This window comes from Grammomys surdaster, unplaced genomic scaffold, assembly GCF_004785775.1.
Source record: "Grammomys surdaster isolate TR1022 unplaced genomic scaffold, NIH_TR_1.0 125947, whole genome shotgun sequence".
Classification (NCBI taxonomy): Eukaryota; Metazoa; Chordata; class Mammalia; order Rodentia; family Muridae; genus Grammomys; species Grammomys surdaster.
In genome coordinates, this window is record NW_021620769.1 from 3,908,642 (window position 1) to 3,925,912 (window position 17,271).

The 17,271-nt window shown below is 36.2% G+C and overlaps 1 protein-coding gene across 2 annotated transcripts in view; it reads left to right on the plus strand.

Moving 5' to 3' along the window:
- Positions 1–17,271, plus strand: part of Inpp4b (inositol polyphosphate-4-phosphatase type II B) — a 701,452-nt gene that overhangs the window by 353,053 nt on the left and 331,128 nt on the right. For both annotated transcript variants that reach the window (XM_028753430.1, XM_028753429.1), the window contains 2 exons: positions 9,390–9,600; positions 11,778–11,822. In XM_028753430.1, coding sequence (XP_028609263.1) covers positions 9,510–9,600; positions 11,778–11,822 — 136 coding nt within the window. In that variant the 5' untranslated portion in view covers positions 9,390–9,509. The remainder of the gene's footprint in view (positions 1–9,389; positions 9,601–11,777; positions 11,823–17,271) is intronic.

Sequence of the window (17,271 nt, forward strand, 5' to 3'; positions counted from 1 at the left end):
CACCCCAGACTGTGGTCCCAAGCACAGCCCACTTGTTCCTACTTAGTGCTCACCGCCGGCTTTAGACTTCTTCTACCTACTCAAAGTTCCCATTCTTCCTTTTCATATCTTCACAGCACATGGCTTTGCCTCTTTTTAGTTAATGAAATTCGTAAGAATGCATAAAACAAAGGAATGAAGAAAGATAGAGTACTTTTTAAATGGAATTTAAGAAAACTCAAAACTACTGTGTTCCCTCCTTGGCCACATTCCCAGTGCCTCTTTCTTTCTCATCATCATGGGGCAGTCTGACTTTACTGCTCAACCTGTGTGTTTCTGTAGTTGTGTCTCATATCTGTATACTCTGTGTAACACGGAGCTCAGACCACTATTTTCACAATTTAAATTGTAAAAGTGTTGGCTTACATGTTTTGAATCTCTCTAAACATTTTACTGCGACTTTTCTTCCTGCTTGCCCTGCCTCTGGTTTTCTTTTCTTAATAGTTTCTGAGCTTTATCTTTTGGTTATATGAAACAAATATTTGCTAACTGTGCTGCCAAATACAATGGGAACTTCCCAATATGATGATGTATTTTCTTAGAAATGGATATTTGGCCTGTCTGCAACCTTTTTTTTTTTTTAAATTCGAGCTTCGCTAGTGAACATTTTCCAAATTATTTCCTTACTTCCATGTGTAAGCATTTCTTTCCAATAACTGCTTGAAAATGGCATTGATTTCTCACTTTACTAGACATTACCAGCCTGGTTTGTGCTATGACTGTCACTGGCTTGAACCTTGGCAGGCGTTGCCAACTTGGTTTCTACTCTGGCCGGCATCGGTTTTCAGCTTTACCAGACACTGTCAGCCTGACATGCACTGTGGCTGGCATTGGTTTTTCAGCTATACCTATATGTAGTTACCTTGGTTTCTAGTATGGCTGGCATTGGTTTTTACTAGGCGTTGCCAGCTTGGTTTTGACTCTGGTTGATGCTCTATCAGTGCAGAAACTTCTATGACTTAAGTTCACCAAAATTTGAGGTTTGAAATTTAATAGTGTTACCTCTTGATGGTCATATCTCATTTGCTTTGCCAGATGGCTAGTGAATTTGAAAACTTCCCAATGTGTTTCTCAGCCAGTTCTGCTTGATATATTTAATTACAAGTAAATGTAATTGGAAGGATTTTATTTCTGATGGAGGCTTTTGCCTTTTGCTATTTATTTACAAGCATTTTAAATATTTCCTGGAAAGTAAATCTTCATCCATTATAGTTGGTATCTATACCTCTGTCTTCTTTATTCCACTTTTGTAAATATAATTTGACTTTTTCTAATTATAAAGTACAAGCTTAGATTATGGATTTGCGATCCCTTTTCCTAATATATGCATTTAAAACTGTTGCATTCTCTCAAGTGTATTTTGATTTGTAGTATATAGACTTTCCTTAATTTCAACTATATAATATGTATCATTATAACTTCATATTTGATTCATGGGTTATGTGGAAATATATTAGTTGATTTCTAGTCACCTGGAGTACTTCCTAAATATCTTTTACTGAGTGATTTCCAGTATAATTTTACTTTGGTCAGAAATGTATTTTCTATGATTTCATGTCTTTTAGTTTGCTAGGCTTTATTTTGTGATCCAGAACATAATCTATCTTAGTGAATTCTTCATGTTCACCTTCAAAAGAAAATGTGAGTTGTGCTCTCAGATGGATAGGTTTCTAGATGTTAGGTAGGCGAATTTGTTGGTAGGATTGTTTGTCAATAGTGAAGAGGAACATTGATTTCTTCTGGTATAACTGTGAATTTATCTATTTATTTTTCTGGATCCATTGTTCGATTTTTTCTTATTATTGACATATGATATATTTAGGCCATTTTTGCCTTTTGGTGATTAACATTTATAATAAATGCTGAATGGTGGTGGTGCATGCCTTTAATCCCAGCACTTGGGAGGTAGAGGCAGGAAGATTTCTGAGTTTGAGAGTTCGAGGCTAGCCTGGTCTACAGAGTGAGTTCCAGGACAGCCAGGACTACACAGAGAAACTCTGTCTCGAAAAGCCAAACCAAAAAAAAAATTAATAATGACCCTGTTAATATTAGTAGATATAAAATAAATTGTGTTCAGTCTTTGGGAAGTGACCCCAGCCTTCTTCTGATGAGTGTTCGGAGTGTACATGTTTTCTCATTCTTTTGCTTCTTACCTATCTATGATATCATATTAAAATATAACAAAAGGTTAAATGTAGCTCTGAAATATATGCAGTTTACATTTTCTATTCTTCATAATCTTAGTTCTGAAAATTGGTATTTTTGTGTGAAATAAATTGAAGGTAATATAATTAAATTGATGTTTGGATTATAATCATTGTAGTCATATATTCTAGTTTTCTGGTTTTTTAAAAATTGGATAGGTATTTTATATTTTTATTCTATAACCACTATTAGCATATCGCACACATTTAAATGCTATTAATGATTACCCCGGGATTGGCACATTCAGTGTAATTTTTCAGTGTCTACCTTCTAATGTGTTAGTAGAATAACCATATTTCATGCCCTTAATATATAAGCAATACAATATATCCCTCGGTGTTTCTTCTTGTTGTTTTTAGTAATATATATATATATATGAATGATGCTTTAAACAAAAAATACTTTTATTTTATTTTTGCTTTAAACTAGCAGTTGCTGTCTCTGGCTTATGGGTCAAATCCAGAATATAGTGAGTTTCGTCTGTATAGTGTGTCTATATTTTATATATTATCAAAGGCTGATTTATATTGCTTCATCTGAATTAAGCATTTGTAACAACAACAAAAACAACAACTAGAACCATAAGGCCCACAAATTATTTGCTTTTACTTTTTGTTTTGTTTTATTTTAGTGCTGCAGGACAAGCCTAGGACCTTGTACATTTACTGTATGAACAGACAACACTCACCTCTGCCTTAGGCAATTTTCTTTTGTCCTTATTACAAGCAAGAGAAAATGAAGTTAACTTCTTTTTTTTTTTTTTTTGGTACCATCCTGGAGCTGCTCATTTATTTCATAGACCTGCGTGTGTCTGCTATGCTTGAAGAACTTCTCTTAAGGTTTTTTGAAGTACTGATAATGAGTTTGTCATTCATTATTTCTGGAAAAGAGCTGTTAGCACACTTCAGTACTTAGCAGTTGTTTCCACCTTGTGTAGAATGCTGGTTGATGGGTGTTTTTAATTTTAGGACACTGAAGGCCCCATTTGTTCTTTTCTGCAATGTATAGTTTCTAGCGTGAAGCTGATGTGTTTCTCAACTTGTTATCTTTTGCTTGGACTGCTTCAGGATTTTCCCTGTGATTGGTTTTCAATGCTATGAATAAGACTTATGATGGTGTGTGTGTGAGTGTGTGTGTGTGTGTGTGTGTGTGTGTGTGTGACAGAGAGAGACAGAGACAGAGACAGAGAGACAGAGAGATAGAGTAACAGACAGATATGGATACACACACAGATGCCAGTGGCTTCCTGGTGTGTAGGGGGCTATTATCTTGATTGATGTTTGCTGAGCTCCTTGGTATGTGTTTTAATGGCTTTAAACACTTTTGGAGCAATCCCAGTCAGTATTGCCTCAAATATTTGCTCTGTTGTCTCCTCCGATAGTCAGTAAGCACGTAGCTTGTTTTGTCACCCACATGTCGCCAGTCTTTTCTTTGGTTCCATTGTCTCTGGGTGCATTCTACTGACCTACATTCTGATTTCGTAGTTCATAGGTTATGACAGTTACACATTAGTCTGTCAGAAACAGTCTTCATTCTGTTACCCAGTGTATTTTACATTCTTAATGTTTATTTTATTTGTTTTGCTGTTTCTGTCTTTGCTAACGTTCCTCATGCGGTTATGTAGAATTTTCTGCTATAGCCTTGAACAATCTCTTTCCAATTTGGTTTTTGATAACTTTAGCATCTGTGCACTGTCTGAATCTGGCTTTTTTGATGACATTCATACATTTTCTTTTAAAAGACTTTTCTTGTTTTAGTCTCATCCCTCTGCTTCTTCCACTCTTCCCCTTGCTCTTCCCATCTTCCTCCTCCTCCCCCTCCTCCTCTTCCTCCTCCTCCTCCTTTTTTCTTCTTTCTCCTCCTTTCCCTTCTCTTCCTTTTTCTTGCTCATTTTTCTCTGATTTCTTATCTGTGTACTGTGTAGACAGTTGAGTCTGTTCAAAAGAGAGTTCATGGCTAGAGGTGGACACCCCAGTTTTACTTCTAAGCCTTTAATATTTGTACAGAGGTGGAATCAGTCTAGTAAGTAACTTAGCAGGGCTCCAGTATAGTTCATATGGTAATCAATGCATAACTAAACTAACTACATGTTCTTTTGGTGTTACTATTACTTAGTAGAGGTAGGGCTGAATGGATGGAAACTTTTCTCTCTGCTCTCAACTTTGGTCTTTTCCTGGAAGAGACGTTCACTGTTGAATGTTGTTATGTCTCTACTAGTGGTGTGTAGGTAGTGTGCTATTATTAGCACCCTGTGGTCCATTGAGGTGGGGTAGAAGTCAGGCAGGGATGTCCTCACTATCCTCTTAGAGCTCACACCTTCCATAGTAAGCTCTTTAATCTTGGGGCACAGTATAAAGGATCTGAAAGTCCTTAGTGGCCGTGTATCCTGAGATTTCCCCCTCTTTTCTTGTTTCCACTCCATAATTGCAATGGGTCAAGGGGTGTGGCCTCACGGACCAGGACCTGTCACTTCTGCATTATTGAGATGTGATTAGAGTAGTGTTATATTCTTTTACTGAGATGACTGCTCTTCCTCCCATGGGCATGTGTCACAGAGAGGTGCCATCTCTAGACACCCACTCAGCTCTGTGGTTTTTATGAGCACCTGAGTGATGTGTAAGACAGAGAACCTTTTAATGAGTTTAGATGACCCTTAATTTGAGGCTCTATCTGCCTGATGTTACGTCTGAACTGACTATTAGTAATTCATCAAACATTCTGGCTGAGTTTTCATTACCAATGTGTGGCCTGGCATTCTTCTCATTCTCGATCCCATGGAGGCCACTGTGTTTTCTAGATTCAGATTGATTGATGGCCTTTCAACTTTTTGGGAAAGTTTTGATTGTATACATTGCTGGATTTTTCTTGACTATAGGTAAGGCTCTTTCTCTTAAGTTTTTGCAAATGGAAGCTTGAAAGTTCTGTGTCTATTTTCTAGGTGTGTGTTCTGTTTTCTCATTGCTATGGTGTTAATTGTTCACAGATCATTTTTATTTTAGTATTGACAGATGTCTTAGGTTTGTATTACTCTTACAACACACACTGACCAAAGTCAACTTGAGGAAGCGTTTACTTTAGTGTATATGTGCCAATCATAAGACCCATGAAGGTATACATCAAGGTAGGGACTCAGGGCAGGAATCTGAAGAAAGAACTAAAACAAAGACCATGAAAGAATACTGCTTATTGTCTTTGTCTTTAATGGTTTGCCCAGCCTGCTTTCTTCGTCACCGCAGGGTCATCTGTCCAGTGGTGTCCACTATCTATGGTGTCCTTGGCTCTCCCACATCAATTGTTAACAAAGAAATGGTCTCACAGACTTGCTGACAGGCCAGTTTTATGGAGACATTTTCTCAAATATGACTCCTTCCTCCTAGATATGTTGAGGTGTTTGTCAAGTTGAAAAAATATGCAGTCAGAAATAATATGGATTTATTGATCTTTACTTATATGGTCTGAGTTTTTCAAAGTGGATTGGGAAATTTTCCCTATATTTAACTTACAGATATGTGAATATATCTTTTTCTCAACAGGAAATGAGGTCGTGGAGCAAACTAAAGTTCCTACAGCTTCCTGTGAGACCCTTGTCTCACTGTCAGTGTTTGCTCATCTCCCTTTCTTATACCAGACTGTATGAGTTATACTTTCTCTTACTGCTTCCTGTATCCTGCCGTCAGTCAGTTATTCTCATATCAGCCCATCAAGATAGCCCGGTCTCTACCCAAAGGCCTTAGTACTTGACAGAGAGCATTTCAGTGGAGTAATGGCAGTATTTCATTGTTTGCCTCTGTATTCCTGTCTCCAGATTTCCTCATTACTTTTTATGCTTTGTTCCCCAAGGAATCACTAGTTATCCTCCTAAATATCTTTGCATCTTATGAATGATTCTCTAAATCTTTCTTCTCATTCTATGCAATTTTAGCAAACTTATGCATTATATTGATTTAACCATTAGCCAGTGTTTCCGAATGTGTGTGTGTGTCTACGTGTGTGTGTGTCTACGTGTGTGTGTGTGTGTGTGTGTGTGTGTGTGTATTTTTCTCTAGCCTGAGTCTCTTACTTGAGAATCTATACATTGTGTTTCCACACTTTCTCGTTGTTCCCCCAGGATCACAAGCTTAAATCGAAACCTACTTCTTTGATTAATTGTTGCCTTGTTTGTTCTCTGGAAGCTTCAGTTGTTTACAAATTTAACGTCACTCCTATTTTCACTAGTGCTATTCTAATATGGCACCAAATTCTATCACCAAGACCAGTAATTCTGTGAAAAAACTTCCTTTGAAATTATGGCTGTATTTTTTCTTTCTTTTTTATTGGATATTTTATTTATTTACATTTCAGATGCCATCCCCTTTCCCCATCCCTCCCCCAGAAGCCCCTTATCCTATCCCCCTCCTCTTTCTTGCTTTTTTTTCTTTATCAATATTTTAAGTTAACATACAAAGTACTGAGTTTTATTACAGCATCCTCATACATGTGTCACTAGAGTTGTCTTTCTCTTCCATCTACTAGAATAAATAGCATGGCTCAGTCTCTGTAAACAAATGCTACAGTTTGATACAACTAAATTGTATCATTTAATTGCAAAACAAGTATCTTTATTATACTCTCTGAATGTAATCATCATAAGACCTGACTCATCTATATTTCTTTTATATTTTTATAACTTTAATTAAATTTCAGTGGTTTTTTTTTCTTCTTAGACCTTTATTTTTAAAAGCATTTCTCAGATTTCACAAGGCTACATTGAGAGAAGACAGTGTGGTAGAAAGGATGCTATCTAAAACATGGAACAATGGCTAAGTACACTTACTTAGTGTCATGCCTTGTACTCACTATTCACCATCAGCACTCTTTCTTGACCACAGGATGCCATTTGGTCTGCTTTTCGGTAATGAATGAGCAGTATAATACAGCAGCCTTGTAATGTTAAAGAAATCTCATATTGACCCTTCACTGTGGAAGGTCTCTGCTTTTTCTTATGTGTGGTCAATCTCTTCCTAACTAAGCATAATGCCTTTTAATGACTTTTATGAGCCTTTCAGAGTTTTCATTTTAGTGTGAGGTATGTAAAATACTTAACAATGTTTATTACATAGTCTATGAGAAATGTTGTTTAATTAAATGTAACTTGATAAAGCTATCCATCATTTATCCTCCTCTGGTGGTGGGGGCAGGAGAGAACCAACAGTCCTTTCCAGTGGTTATGTAGTACAACTATTCATGTTATTCATTGCTTTTCTGAGTAACTCTAAAGGACATGAACTGGGCTGAATAGTTGCTATGCTTAAAGACAGATTTTTTTTAAATAATGTGTGGTATGCAGAAACCACCATTTGTGTATGATCAGAAAAGCAGAACCCTTTCAAAAAGGCACAGAACAGAAAGTCAGCCACAGCAGTGGGTAACTTTCCTTGTCACCTGGAAAGTCATTGAGTTTTCTGGAACTTTGCTATTGGTATGGTCTGAGGTGTATACTTCGATCACAAGTATCAAATCTTAAACAATTTATTTTTGTGCAACAAAAGAAGAATAAAAATAGAACCCTGGGCTCAGCAGTAGCACTTGTTATTCCTTTGAATACTGTTTTCCCTTGATGCATTTGTTTTCAGCAGATAGATGATATGGTTCAAATGGGACCATAGCAACAAGAGCTCAGATGCACCTAACTTTATTCTTCTTCTGTCTCTCCCACCACACAAGTCCACATGTACCTGTGCTAGCATTTATCCTATCAATTACTTCACACTTACTGTGATGAGGGGCTATTACATTAAGGGTTCATATTATCTTGTGTGTGTCTTTCAGTATTTTTAAAAATGGCTAATCAGAATTATGGGTTGTGAATTTAATTAAAATATTGTAAGGATGTTGATAAAGTCCTTATCATAATGGTGCCACAGAATTATCAGTTTTGGGGAGACTATGCAATGAGTGTATGTGTATTTATCAGAAAAGAAATATAATTATAATAGCACAAAATGAATGTAGAAATAATTTTCTTAATTAAAAATATTTTTGAAAATGATATTTACAATCTAACTGATGGCAAACGGTCCTTTACTTCAGATAATATTCTCAATGTTAATAACATTAAGAACCAAGTGACTATTTTGTAATACTGTCTAAAGATTCAGGCTGCTTTCTCCATGTAATTGTTACAAGCTGATTTCTAAGAAGTAAAACTGAATCTTAAATGAAGCCACTTTGTTAAGGACAACAAAAAGGTGGCGTGTTGATTTGTGGGTTTTGAGGTCACTTCAATATTCCAAACCAAAGTTGTTGGCTGGTATCTCATTAAGCATCACTGTGTAGACATGTAAAGATTTTTGCACATTTTAATTCAGCTGGTAACTTGATTTAAAACATTGATTTTTTTTCCAATTCATTCTTGGTCATGTATATCAACATGAATTTGTAACTATTTAAAGCTTTCTATAACAGAGTACTAAATTGGGGAGGAGCTTCCTTTTCTTGTGTGGATTTCCTTCAGTTCTCTGTTGCTTTCATTTTCCCTTGAGCTTCATCTTTTGAGAATTATTTTTCGTTTATTTTTCGCACCATACCCTGATCATTAAGCAATTAAATGACTGTCTGACAGGAACAGTAGGAGATTCTGTGGAAAATAATAAGATTGGGAAGGCCCCTGTTCAACTTGTTGGCTTGTCTTAAAAGAAAAACACATGCCAAATTATGGTTATGTGGTCATGACTAATTCTCTGACAAGAGCACAGAGGAACATAAGGCAGGTAAAGGGAGATTCCAGTGGAAGGAGTCACAGTGATGGTGGCAATGCAGGCACATTCCTTGACAGGAAGCTGCCTGCTCCTGCCACCTACTCTGGTGCACATTAAGTTAGCAACCCTATATCTATCTTATAGCTCAGAAAATTAAACTGAAGGGATGAATATCCCTTTCTGGAAATTTAGAAATTTCCCATATGACTCCAATAATTTTCTTGAAAACAGTAACTTAGCCTAGGGCTTCCAGTGTTCTTCCCAGCTTGGTTCTGAAAGTGTCACAGGGCTGGGCACAGAGGGAAGGTAATTTGAAACTCTTTTTATTTTCTATATTGATTCTTAGCTTTGAATTGAGATTAAAAAAAAATAGCAGCAATGTTGAATATTGATATTTTCTATGTGCAGAATTTCACAGTGGACTATTAGATCGTTAATGTGAAGATATACCAACGTTAAGCCAGAACTCGTTATCGGGTATCATTAGGAAAAGACACCGTGGAGAAGAAGTCAGTGGTGAGGTGGATCATGGAAATCAAAGAGGAAGGAACATCAGAAGAAGGCCAGCATTTTCTTCCTGCAGCTCAGGCAAATGACTCTGAGGACATTCAGTTTACCAGTAAGTGTGTTTGTGTGTGCGTGTGTGAGTGTGTATGTGCTTCCCATGTAGGTCTCTAAAGAGCCACTTGCCACTGTGTTAACTAAACAAATATCCTTGTGTGTTCACAGAAACCTGAGTTCCACCAAATGCCATGAGATTACCTCAGTTCTTTCCCATCTCCTCTCTGTGCTTTGGGTTGTGCATGCCCAACAGTCCTCTCATCTTTTATCTTGGGTGAGACAGAGGATAGGTCATGAACCAGCATCAAATGATAAAATTTCCAATGTGTATTAAATGCTGATAAATACATTTTATGGGCCCTATCCAGATGCTAATCATATTGAAGAAGAGCTCCCATTTGGTACTTATTTATTCTTATAGATAATTAATATTTTGGAAGCTAGACATTTTTAAGACCAAAAGGTATTTAAGCTGAAAGCATTAGTGAAAAATGTTCACAAGAAGCTTTGCCTTGCGGCTTTAGAAGAGGCCACTAATTCACATAACAGAGAAAGCTTAGAGATTTGGCCACGATTTACATCTGAACATTGGAATCAGTTTTTGTCCTACTCATGTAATTAAGAAGTGTAAGAGAGTGCTATGCTTTTTCTCCTGCTTAAATTATAGGGTTTCCATTTGTTCTTTAGAATCAACTGTGTCCTTTCTTTCAGAGTGTTCCTTTTATCCATCTTTTAATACTAGCAAATATGTGCCTAACCTCATTAAATTTATAGCTAATGGTATTGGTTGGGTGCATTGAATTTGGTGTCAAAGATTAGCGCAGAGTTAATTATTAGTATCAAAAACAAAAACAAAAAACCAACCAAAACAAATGATTCTAGCCTCTATTGCATAGTCTTACATTGTTAACAGAAGCATTTTTAAATGTCAGCAGGAGAGAAAAAATAAATGATTGCTGTTCAAAAGCAAAACCAAAACAAAAAATGCTAACTCTGTAAATAAAATAGGTATTCTATTTTATTTTAAATTGTTTTAAGAATAGCTTATTGACTAAATGTCAGTTAATTTAAATGGTCTTTGAGTAATACATAATCAAAGCTAGGAGCTTTACATTTACTGTCAAGTGGCATAATCTCCTGTATGTTTTACTTTTATTTTGGCTACTTATGAATTTTAACAAATGACATGTCATTCATTCACACCGTCCCCTATGCTTGCTGGGGTTTCTGTTGAGTATCTACCTCCTACAATGTGTTACTGAAACCTGATCATTCTGCTTCCTAAGAGTTACTCACATTTGTAGAAACCTGTTCTGAGACCTGCTTCCGCACTCCTGCCTCATCTTAACTCATTTTATATGATGTCTTCTTTTTGAAATATCACTGACAAAAGGAGAAGTATTTGGATTTTTTAAAACAAAATCCCAATCATTTTATTTTGCCAAATGAAGACTCAGGAACCAGATGCTGGGCTGAAAGCCTGCTAGCACAGAGAGGCAGAGAAAGTGTCCAGCTGTCCTAACTCCTCAACAGACCTCCCAGAAGGAAAGAGCCAGTTTTTCCTTCTCCACACTGTCTTAGAAACTGTTGTAACCAAATGTCCCTCCTTTCTACTTCTGGTTTGTCTCTCTATTCATCCCAATTTCCTTTCACTTTCTATCAGTTTTTGTCCTATGCTCACTTCCTGTCAACTGGTTGCTTGGCCTGCCTCTTGACCTGTGGTTGACTTTATTTCATCTTGTCTGCAATAGACAGAAAGCTCTGGATTAAAGGTGTGTGCTAGGGCTGAGACACACCACAAGTAGAAGCAGGGTTTTCCAGCACACAATTTCACAGTGTAATCAAATATCCTGTAGCACTCTGCGATTCAAAGTGGGTGCTATAGCTCAGCCATGCCACTAGAGACATGATTTTCTAGTGTACAGTCTCAGAGGACCACACTATGATCAGATATCCTGCAACAAGTATTGAACAAAATATTGTTGAAATAGCCAATAAGCAAAATTATCAACCCCATACCCGTGCCTACTAGAACTTGGCTTCTTAATTTCCACCGAGTTTACAATGAATAGCGTGCCTTCACCAGAGAATTCATAATGATTAGCCAGATAATTTAACTTTATTCATTCTCCCAAAAATGTATGTACATATTTGGTTTGGTGAAACAGTACATATGCGATTGCAGTATTTATAATGAACAATTTTAAAATCTAAACTTATCCCTACTATTTATAGGCTTACAGAAGATTCCCAATGAGCCACAGTTGGAATTCATTCTCGGTAAGGAATTCTACCTTATTTATAGCAATCAGTAGAATGAGAATTTGCACAGACATTTGCAAATTATGGTTGTATTATTTGTATCATTATATTTTACTTTATAAAACATTGTTCTAGTAAAAATCTTTCCACAACGTAGTAATTGTTTTCCTGAACTAGTACTGATAAATAATCTGGGTTGCTATCTAGACCCATTTGGTGCCACAATAGTGTATATTTTCTTTTGAACTAAGCTTTTTAAATTAGCACATGCACATTTTCAAATTGGTACCTTGAGATAAGATATATTTTAAATGCCAGTAGAAATATTTTCTGTAGTTTAGGAGATAGGTTTCAAAATATAGATATACTTACCTAAGTTTTAGTGATTTGAAGTCTTAATTATTTTAGGTATACACACTTTTATTAATTATATAGCAAATTTGTAACCTGTGGACAATGTTTTTTATATTGAGTATACCTTAATGAGATAATGATTGCATATACTTAATATTTGAGCATCCTATTTTGTTGTATTTTGCTAAAAGGATATATGGAAACTAAACATTCTGGGTTGGAATTTCCTAGGTATTGAGAAATAGGCAAACTTGTGAAAACTCAAGAAATACTCATGAAAAAGGTAATAAAACTTACTTTGCTTCCTTAAGTTTTGAGATGATTTTGAGCATAAAAAAGAAGTTGTTTCCAGGAAGCAGGTGAGAGCTAAAGGAGGTGATCTTTCCTCAGCACCCTGAGGAGAATCCAGTACTTCTTGAGCATCTATCTACGTTCCATTTGAAATTAATTTTACAGAAAACAAAACTTTTATTCTGGGCTTTCTAGAAAGATAAGAGTAGTTAGAAACATTCATATTTCAAACTACAAATAAAGTCTTTTTATTACACACAGGAAAAGGGGAAACTGATGGAAACAGAGCTTTGGAATTAGAGAGAGAGAGAGACATGAAGACTAGTTTACAAGGGACAGCTTACACAAACAGATATCTGCTTTTAATTTAAACTAAAATTAGTGTTTTTTTCAAAGCCAACTGTGTTATTTAGTACAAAAGCCCAGTTTAATAGCATATCTGTCAAGTTCAGTAGCAACTCTGTTGTCTCTTATACTTCGAGTTTTGAAATATGGAAGAGAATCACAGCCATTAAAATTCATTTACAATTATGTCCAGTTTAAATAATGTCCATTTCTTTTATCCTTATATTCATTCAAAAACAGAGTAATATTGTTAAAGATGGTTAATTTTATGTTATCAAATAGCAGGAAATGCCTGATAACAGAACACACATTTATCAAAGATACTCAGTATAGAGGGAATTGGAGATTTAGAAGATGAATGTTACAAACCAGCAGCTTCACAGCTTGTGAAAATTCCCAACACTCACACTTCTTACAGAGCTTGTTTTTTACTGTCCCATCAAGGATATCATAAAGACCCTTGCCTGCAGTGTATTAATCTGTTAATTTCCTCCTAGAGTATTTTTTTTTAATTCCAAAGATTCTTTGGCTCTAAATATATCGTTAACTATTCATTTTATAGTGAATAAGATAATAACAATTCTCAAAAGTCTTTGTTTTTATTTAAGAAAATACATAGTTACTTAATTAAAATAAAAAAGGACAAATTCTAGAACAAAATAGAATATTTAACAAGAGAGGAGAATGTAGAACAATATAAAATACAGAACAAGAAAGGAGACCTTTTCCATATTCTAATATTTTGATATTTGATTCACTACCCTTATCCAAAATGTTGAACTAACTTGGAAATTTCAAGAGCTTTGCTTTCTGAAGTGGGAAAGCAGTCCCACTTATTATCTAGACAGGTGATTTACTGGTTTGCATAAGTTATTTTGTGTGAAAACTCGTTCCTCAGTGATGTCTGTGTTGGTGTAATTTCATTTTATTTTTCTGGAATTTCCCTGCTACATCTTTATTCAGTAAATGAGGTTGAAGAATCTTAGACAATCAAGCAAGCTAATTGGCTAAAGACATCTTGATAGAGCTAGCTAGGAATGCTCTGAGAAAGCACTCTGTCCACCACTAACCACATATCTACTGGGTGACTGGAGCTAAATGAAGTAATTTACCCTTACAACTGGAAGACTGCAAACACATTTGTTTCCTTGTCTTCCCCCATGTACAGCAGTCCTTTATTTTTACAAAGAAAAAAATTAAAAATCTCAGGGAATGCTGATTTTATTAAACAGTTTTAAAAAATTGTTTCTGGTTCAGCAATGCTAATATGCACACACACACACACACACACACACACACACACTCACACACACAAAGGAGCATTTTTAAAATTTTGGGCATATGTCCTACCTGAAGACAAATAGTGGAAAAGGTTTAATAGAAAAGTCTACATACTGTTTAACTTTATTCTCCAAGTATGCTTAAATATTTTTTGCTACTTATCTCTAGTCAATAAATTGCTTCTTAAAACATGATTTTATTATTGAGAATGGTGACCCATATCTTCAATCTCAGTACATAAGGAAGAGACAGGCAGAACCTTATCACAGACTGGTCTATATAGTGAGTTCTAGGCCATCCAAGGCTACATAATGAGACCCTGGCCTAAGAAAAACAGGTGGAGCTGGTGAGATGTTTCCTGAGTTAAATGTCCCAGCTGCTTTTGCAGAATACCTGGGGTTCAGTTTGCAGCTCATGGATATCAGCTAACAACTATTTGTAACTCCAAGTCCAGAGGATGTTACCCTCTTCTGGCATCTGCAGACACTAAATGAACACGAGTACAGATATATACACAGTCAATATGATGAAATACATAAAAATAAATAGAATTTTAAGAAACAATATATGTTATTTCATATGCAGATGATGTATGTTATAATTTAAATCAATAGGCATCAATGTCTAGAAGTGCATAGAAGAACAGCAAGTTTAGTTTTCACGTGATCTTTGAGTTCTTTGCTTGACACTATAAAGTCATGTATGTGAACCTAATTTATCTCAATGATGGATTTTCAGTAGCAGCCAACTGGACAGAAACAAGGCACAAAACATGATTCATAAACCTCAGCAGGCTTTTGTTATAATAGGATGGAGAGGTGGAAACTGGAGTGAACTCACAAGAGCACTCCATTCAGTGTGCTAGCCATAACTAGCTCAAAAATGAGTATTTACAACCAGTGTCAAGTCCCATATAGACAGAAAACCCAGGCAACTGGGAAGAGCCTATATGGAAGAAGGCAGTTTACTTAGGGAAGAGGAATTTTCTTAAACATATATTTCAAAGAAGCCTCTAGGAACACAAAGGTACAAGTCTAAAGTCTAGATGTATATTTGGAAATTGTCTTCGTGAACTGAAGACATTGGTGACTTTATGAAGCAGGTAATGAAGAAATAGATGTTGGAACAGCAGTCCTGTGGTTCTTATGATGAGAAATGAGGACTAAATGACTGTCACTAGCTTGAACAGACAGGAAAACAAGTGGCATGCTAATGGAGTTCTGAGACAGAATGTACTACACAGGGGTTAGGAGATAGTGAAGGACCGTTAGCTTGGGCACTGGAATGGCAAAGTAGAGCAGAAAACTCTGTAGGTTGCATAGATGTTGAGCCAGGAAGGTCCTACTCCTGGGCCTCTTTCATTCTTATTTAATCCCTAACCTTCTGGAAAACAGAGAGAGGTGCCACAACTGCCTACTGTGGAGAATCCAATATATAAGGGGTGGAGAGAAATGGGATTTGAAGCTTGTTGATTACTAGAACTTCTGCCTTTGTCAAGCCATTTTGATTTTTAAGAATCAACTCTATCAAGACTTCTAATATAGATGTACAGGTAAACATTCCTGCCACCAAACATGATGACCTGAGTTTCATCCCCATGACCTACATGGTAGAAGGAAAAAATAAACTCAGGCAAGTTGTCCAGCTGAGCTGAGCACACACACATTACCATGAGAATGCACACACATACAGGCCCTCATATACACATAAAGGCCCTACTTTAGAAGCTATGCTTACCCTAGGAAGTGAAATAGTATGTAAGAAGTCTATGTATACACAAGCCCATTGTGTATACGTGTTATGCAAATGATGCTTAAATTCAGTTCTATTATAACATTCTCTTCTGGTTCGATGACAAGATGTCCTTCAGTACATTACTTACTTCAAATGTCACAGCAACTTAGATCAGGAGAGATTATGATCTCTTTGACTATTGAAGCTTTGTCCAAGAAAATACAGGTGTAAAATATTTCCTATATATTGTCATATATCAGATCATGTTCACAGATTTGGGATTTTTATAGAAAGAACAATTATATTTCTAAGTATTCAATTAAGAAGAGAAGACAAAGCTGGGCGGTGATGGCGCATGCCTTTAATCCCAGCACTTAGGAGGCAGAGGCAGGCGGATTTCTGAGTTCGAGAGTTCGAGGCTAGCCAGAGAAACCCTGTCTCGAAAAAACCAAAAACCAAAAAAAAAAAAAAAGAAGAGAAGACAATTAAGATCTGTTGTCAGTGCTCAGAGTATGAGAATATATAAAACTGTGCCTAGCATGACAGGCTGCTCAAGAAAAGCAGGCTCATCTATTAAAAAACATAGACACATACAAGGACTTCACTAATCCTCATACCAAGCTCATTCATTCCCTGTAAGTGCCCAGAAATCAGGAATTGTTTATAATTTCCATGAAGAGCATCTTAGAAAGCCTAACTTATATTTCTGCCATAGTCTTACTTTGACTATCCCCGGCTTGCTTTCGGTAAATGGTTATAAAGCTCAAGTGTTTGTAAAGCACAGTGGAAAAGTTCAAACATTTAATGAATTTTGATCTCATAATAGTGTTTTGATCTCTTCAATGTATGCCAGAACAGATGAAAGGATTTCTGAGCAAAGAAATATGTTTTTAAGATTTAATACAGTGACAGAAGCATGTCTTCACTTTAGTGGCTACAAGACGATCTTCAGAGGGATGAAAGAAGCAAAGACTGCAGAAGAGGCAAGATTTTCATTGCAGTATTTGCTTTCTGCTCCATCATAAATTAGCTGTCATAAATATGCCAATGGTTACAGCATGCTCCACCACGTGTAAAATGATCGATTTCTCCAAAAATAATAGATCTATGTGCAAAGCCCTGAGAGACACCAGGATCAGCTGCTTTAGCTCAGCTTGGCTGTATACAGACAAGAATACATTACCCAAATCTGAGAGATACTAATACAAGCAAAAGATTCTTTTTGGATGTTTATTTTTGGTTCATAATTAAGAATTAGTTCTTTTATTTTTTAAATTTGTGTGTATGCATAGACAAGTGTGTGTGTGTGTGTGTGTGTGTGTGTGTGTGTGTGTGTGTGTGTAAAGGCACCAGATACATGTCAAAGTGTACTTGTGGAAGTCAGAAGACAAGGACCTTTACCCTACTGGGCTTTCTTTTTGACTCAGATTCATCCTTCCTCCCTCCCTCCCTCCCTCCCTCC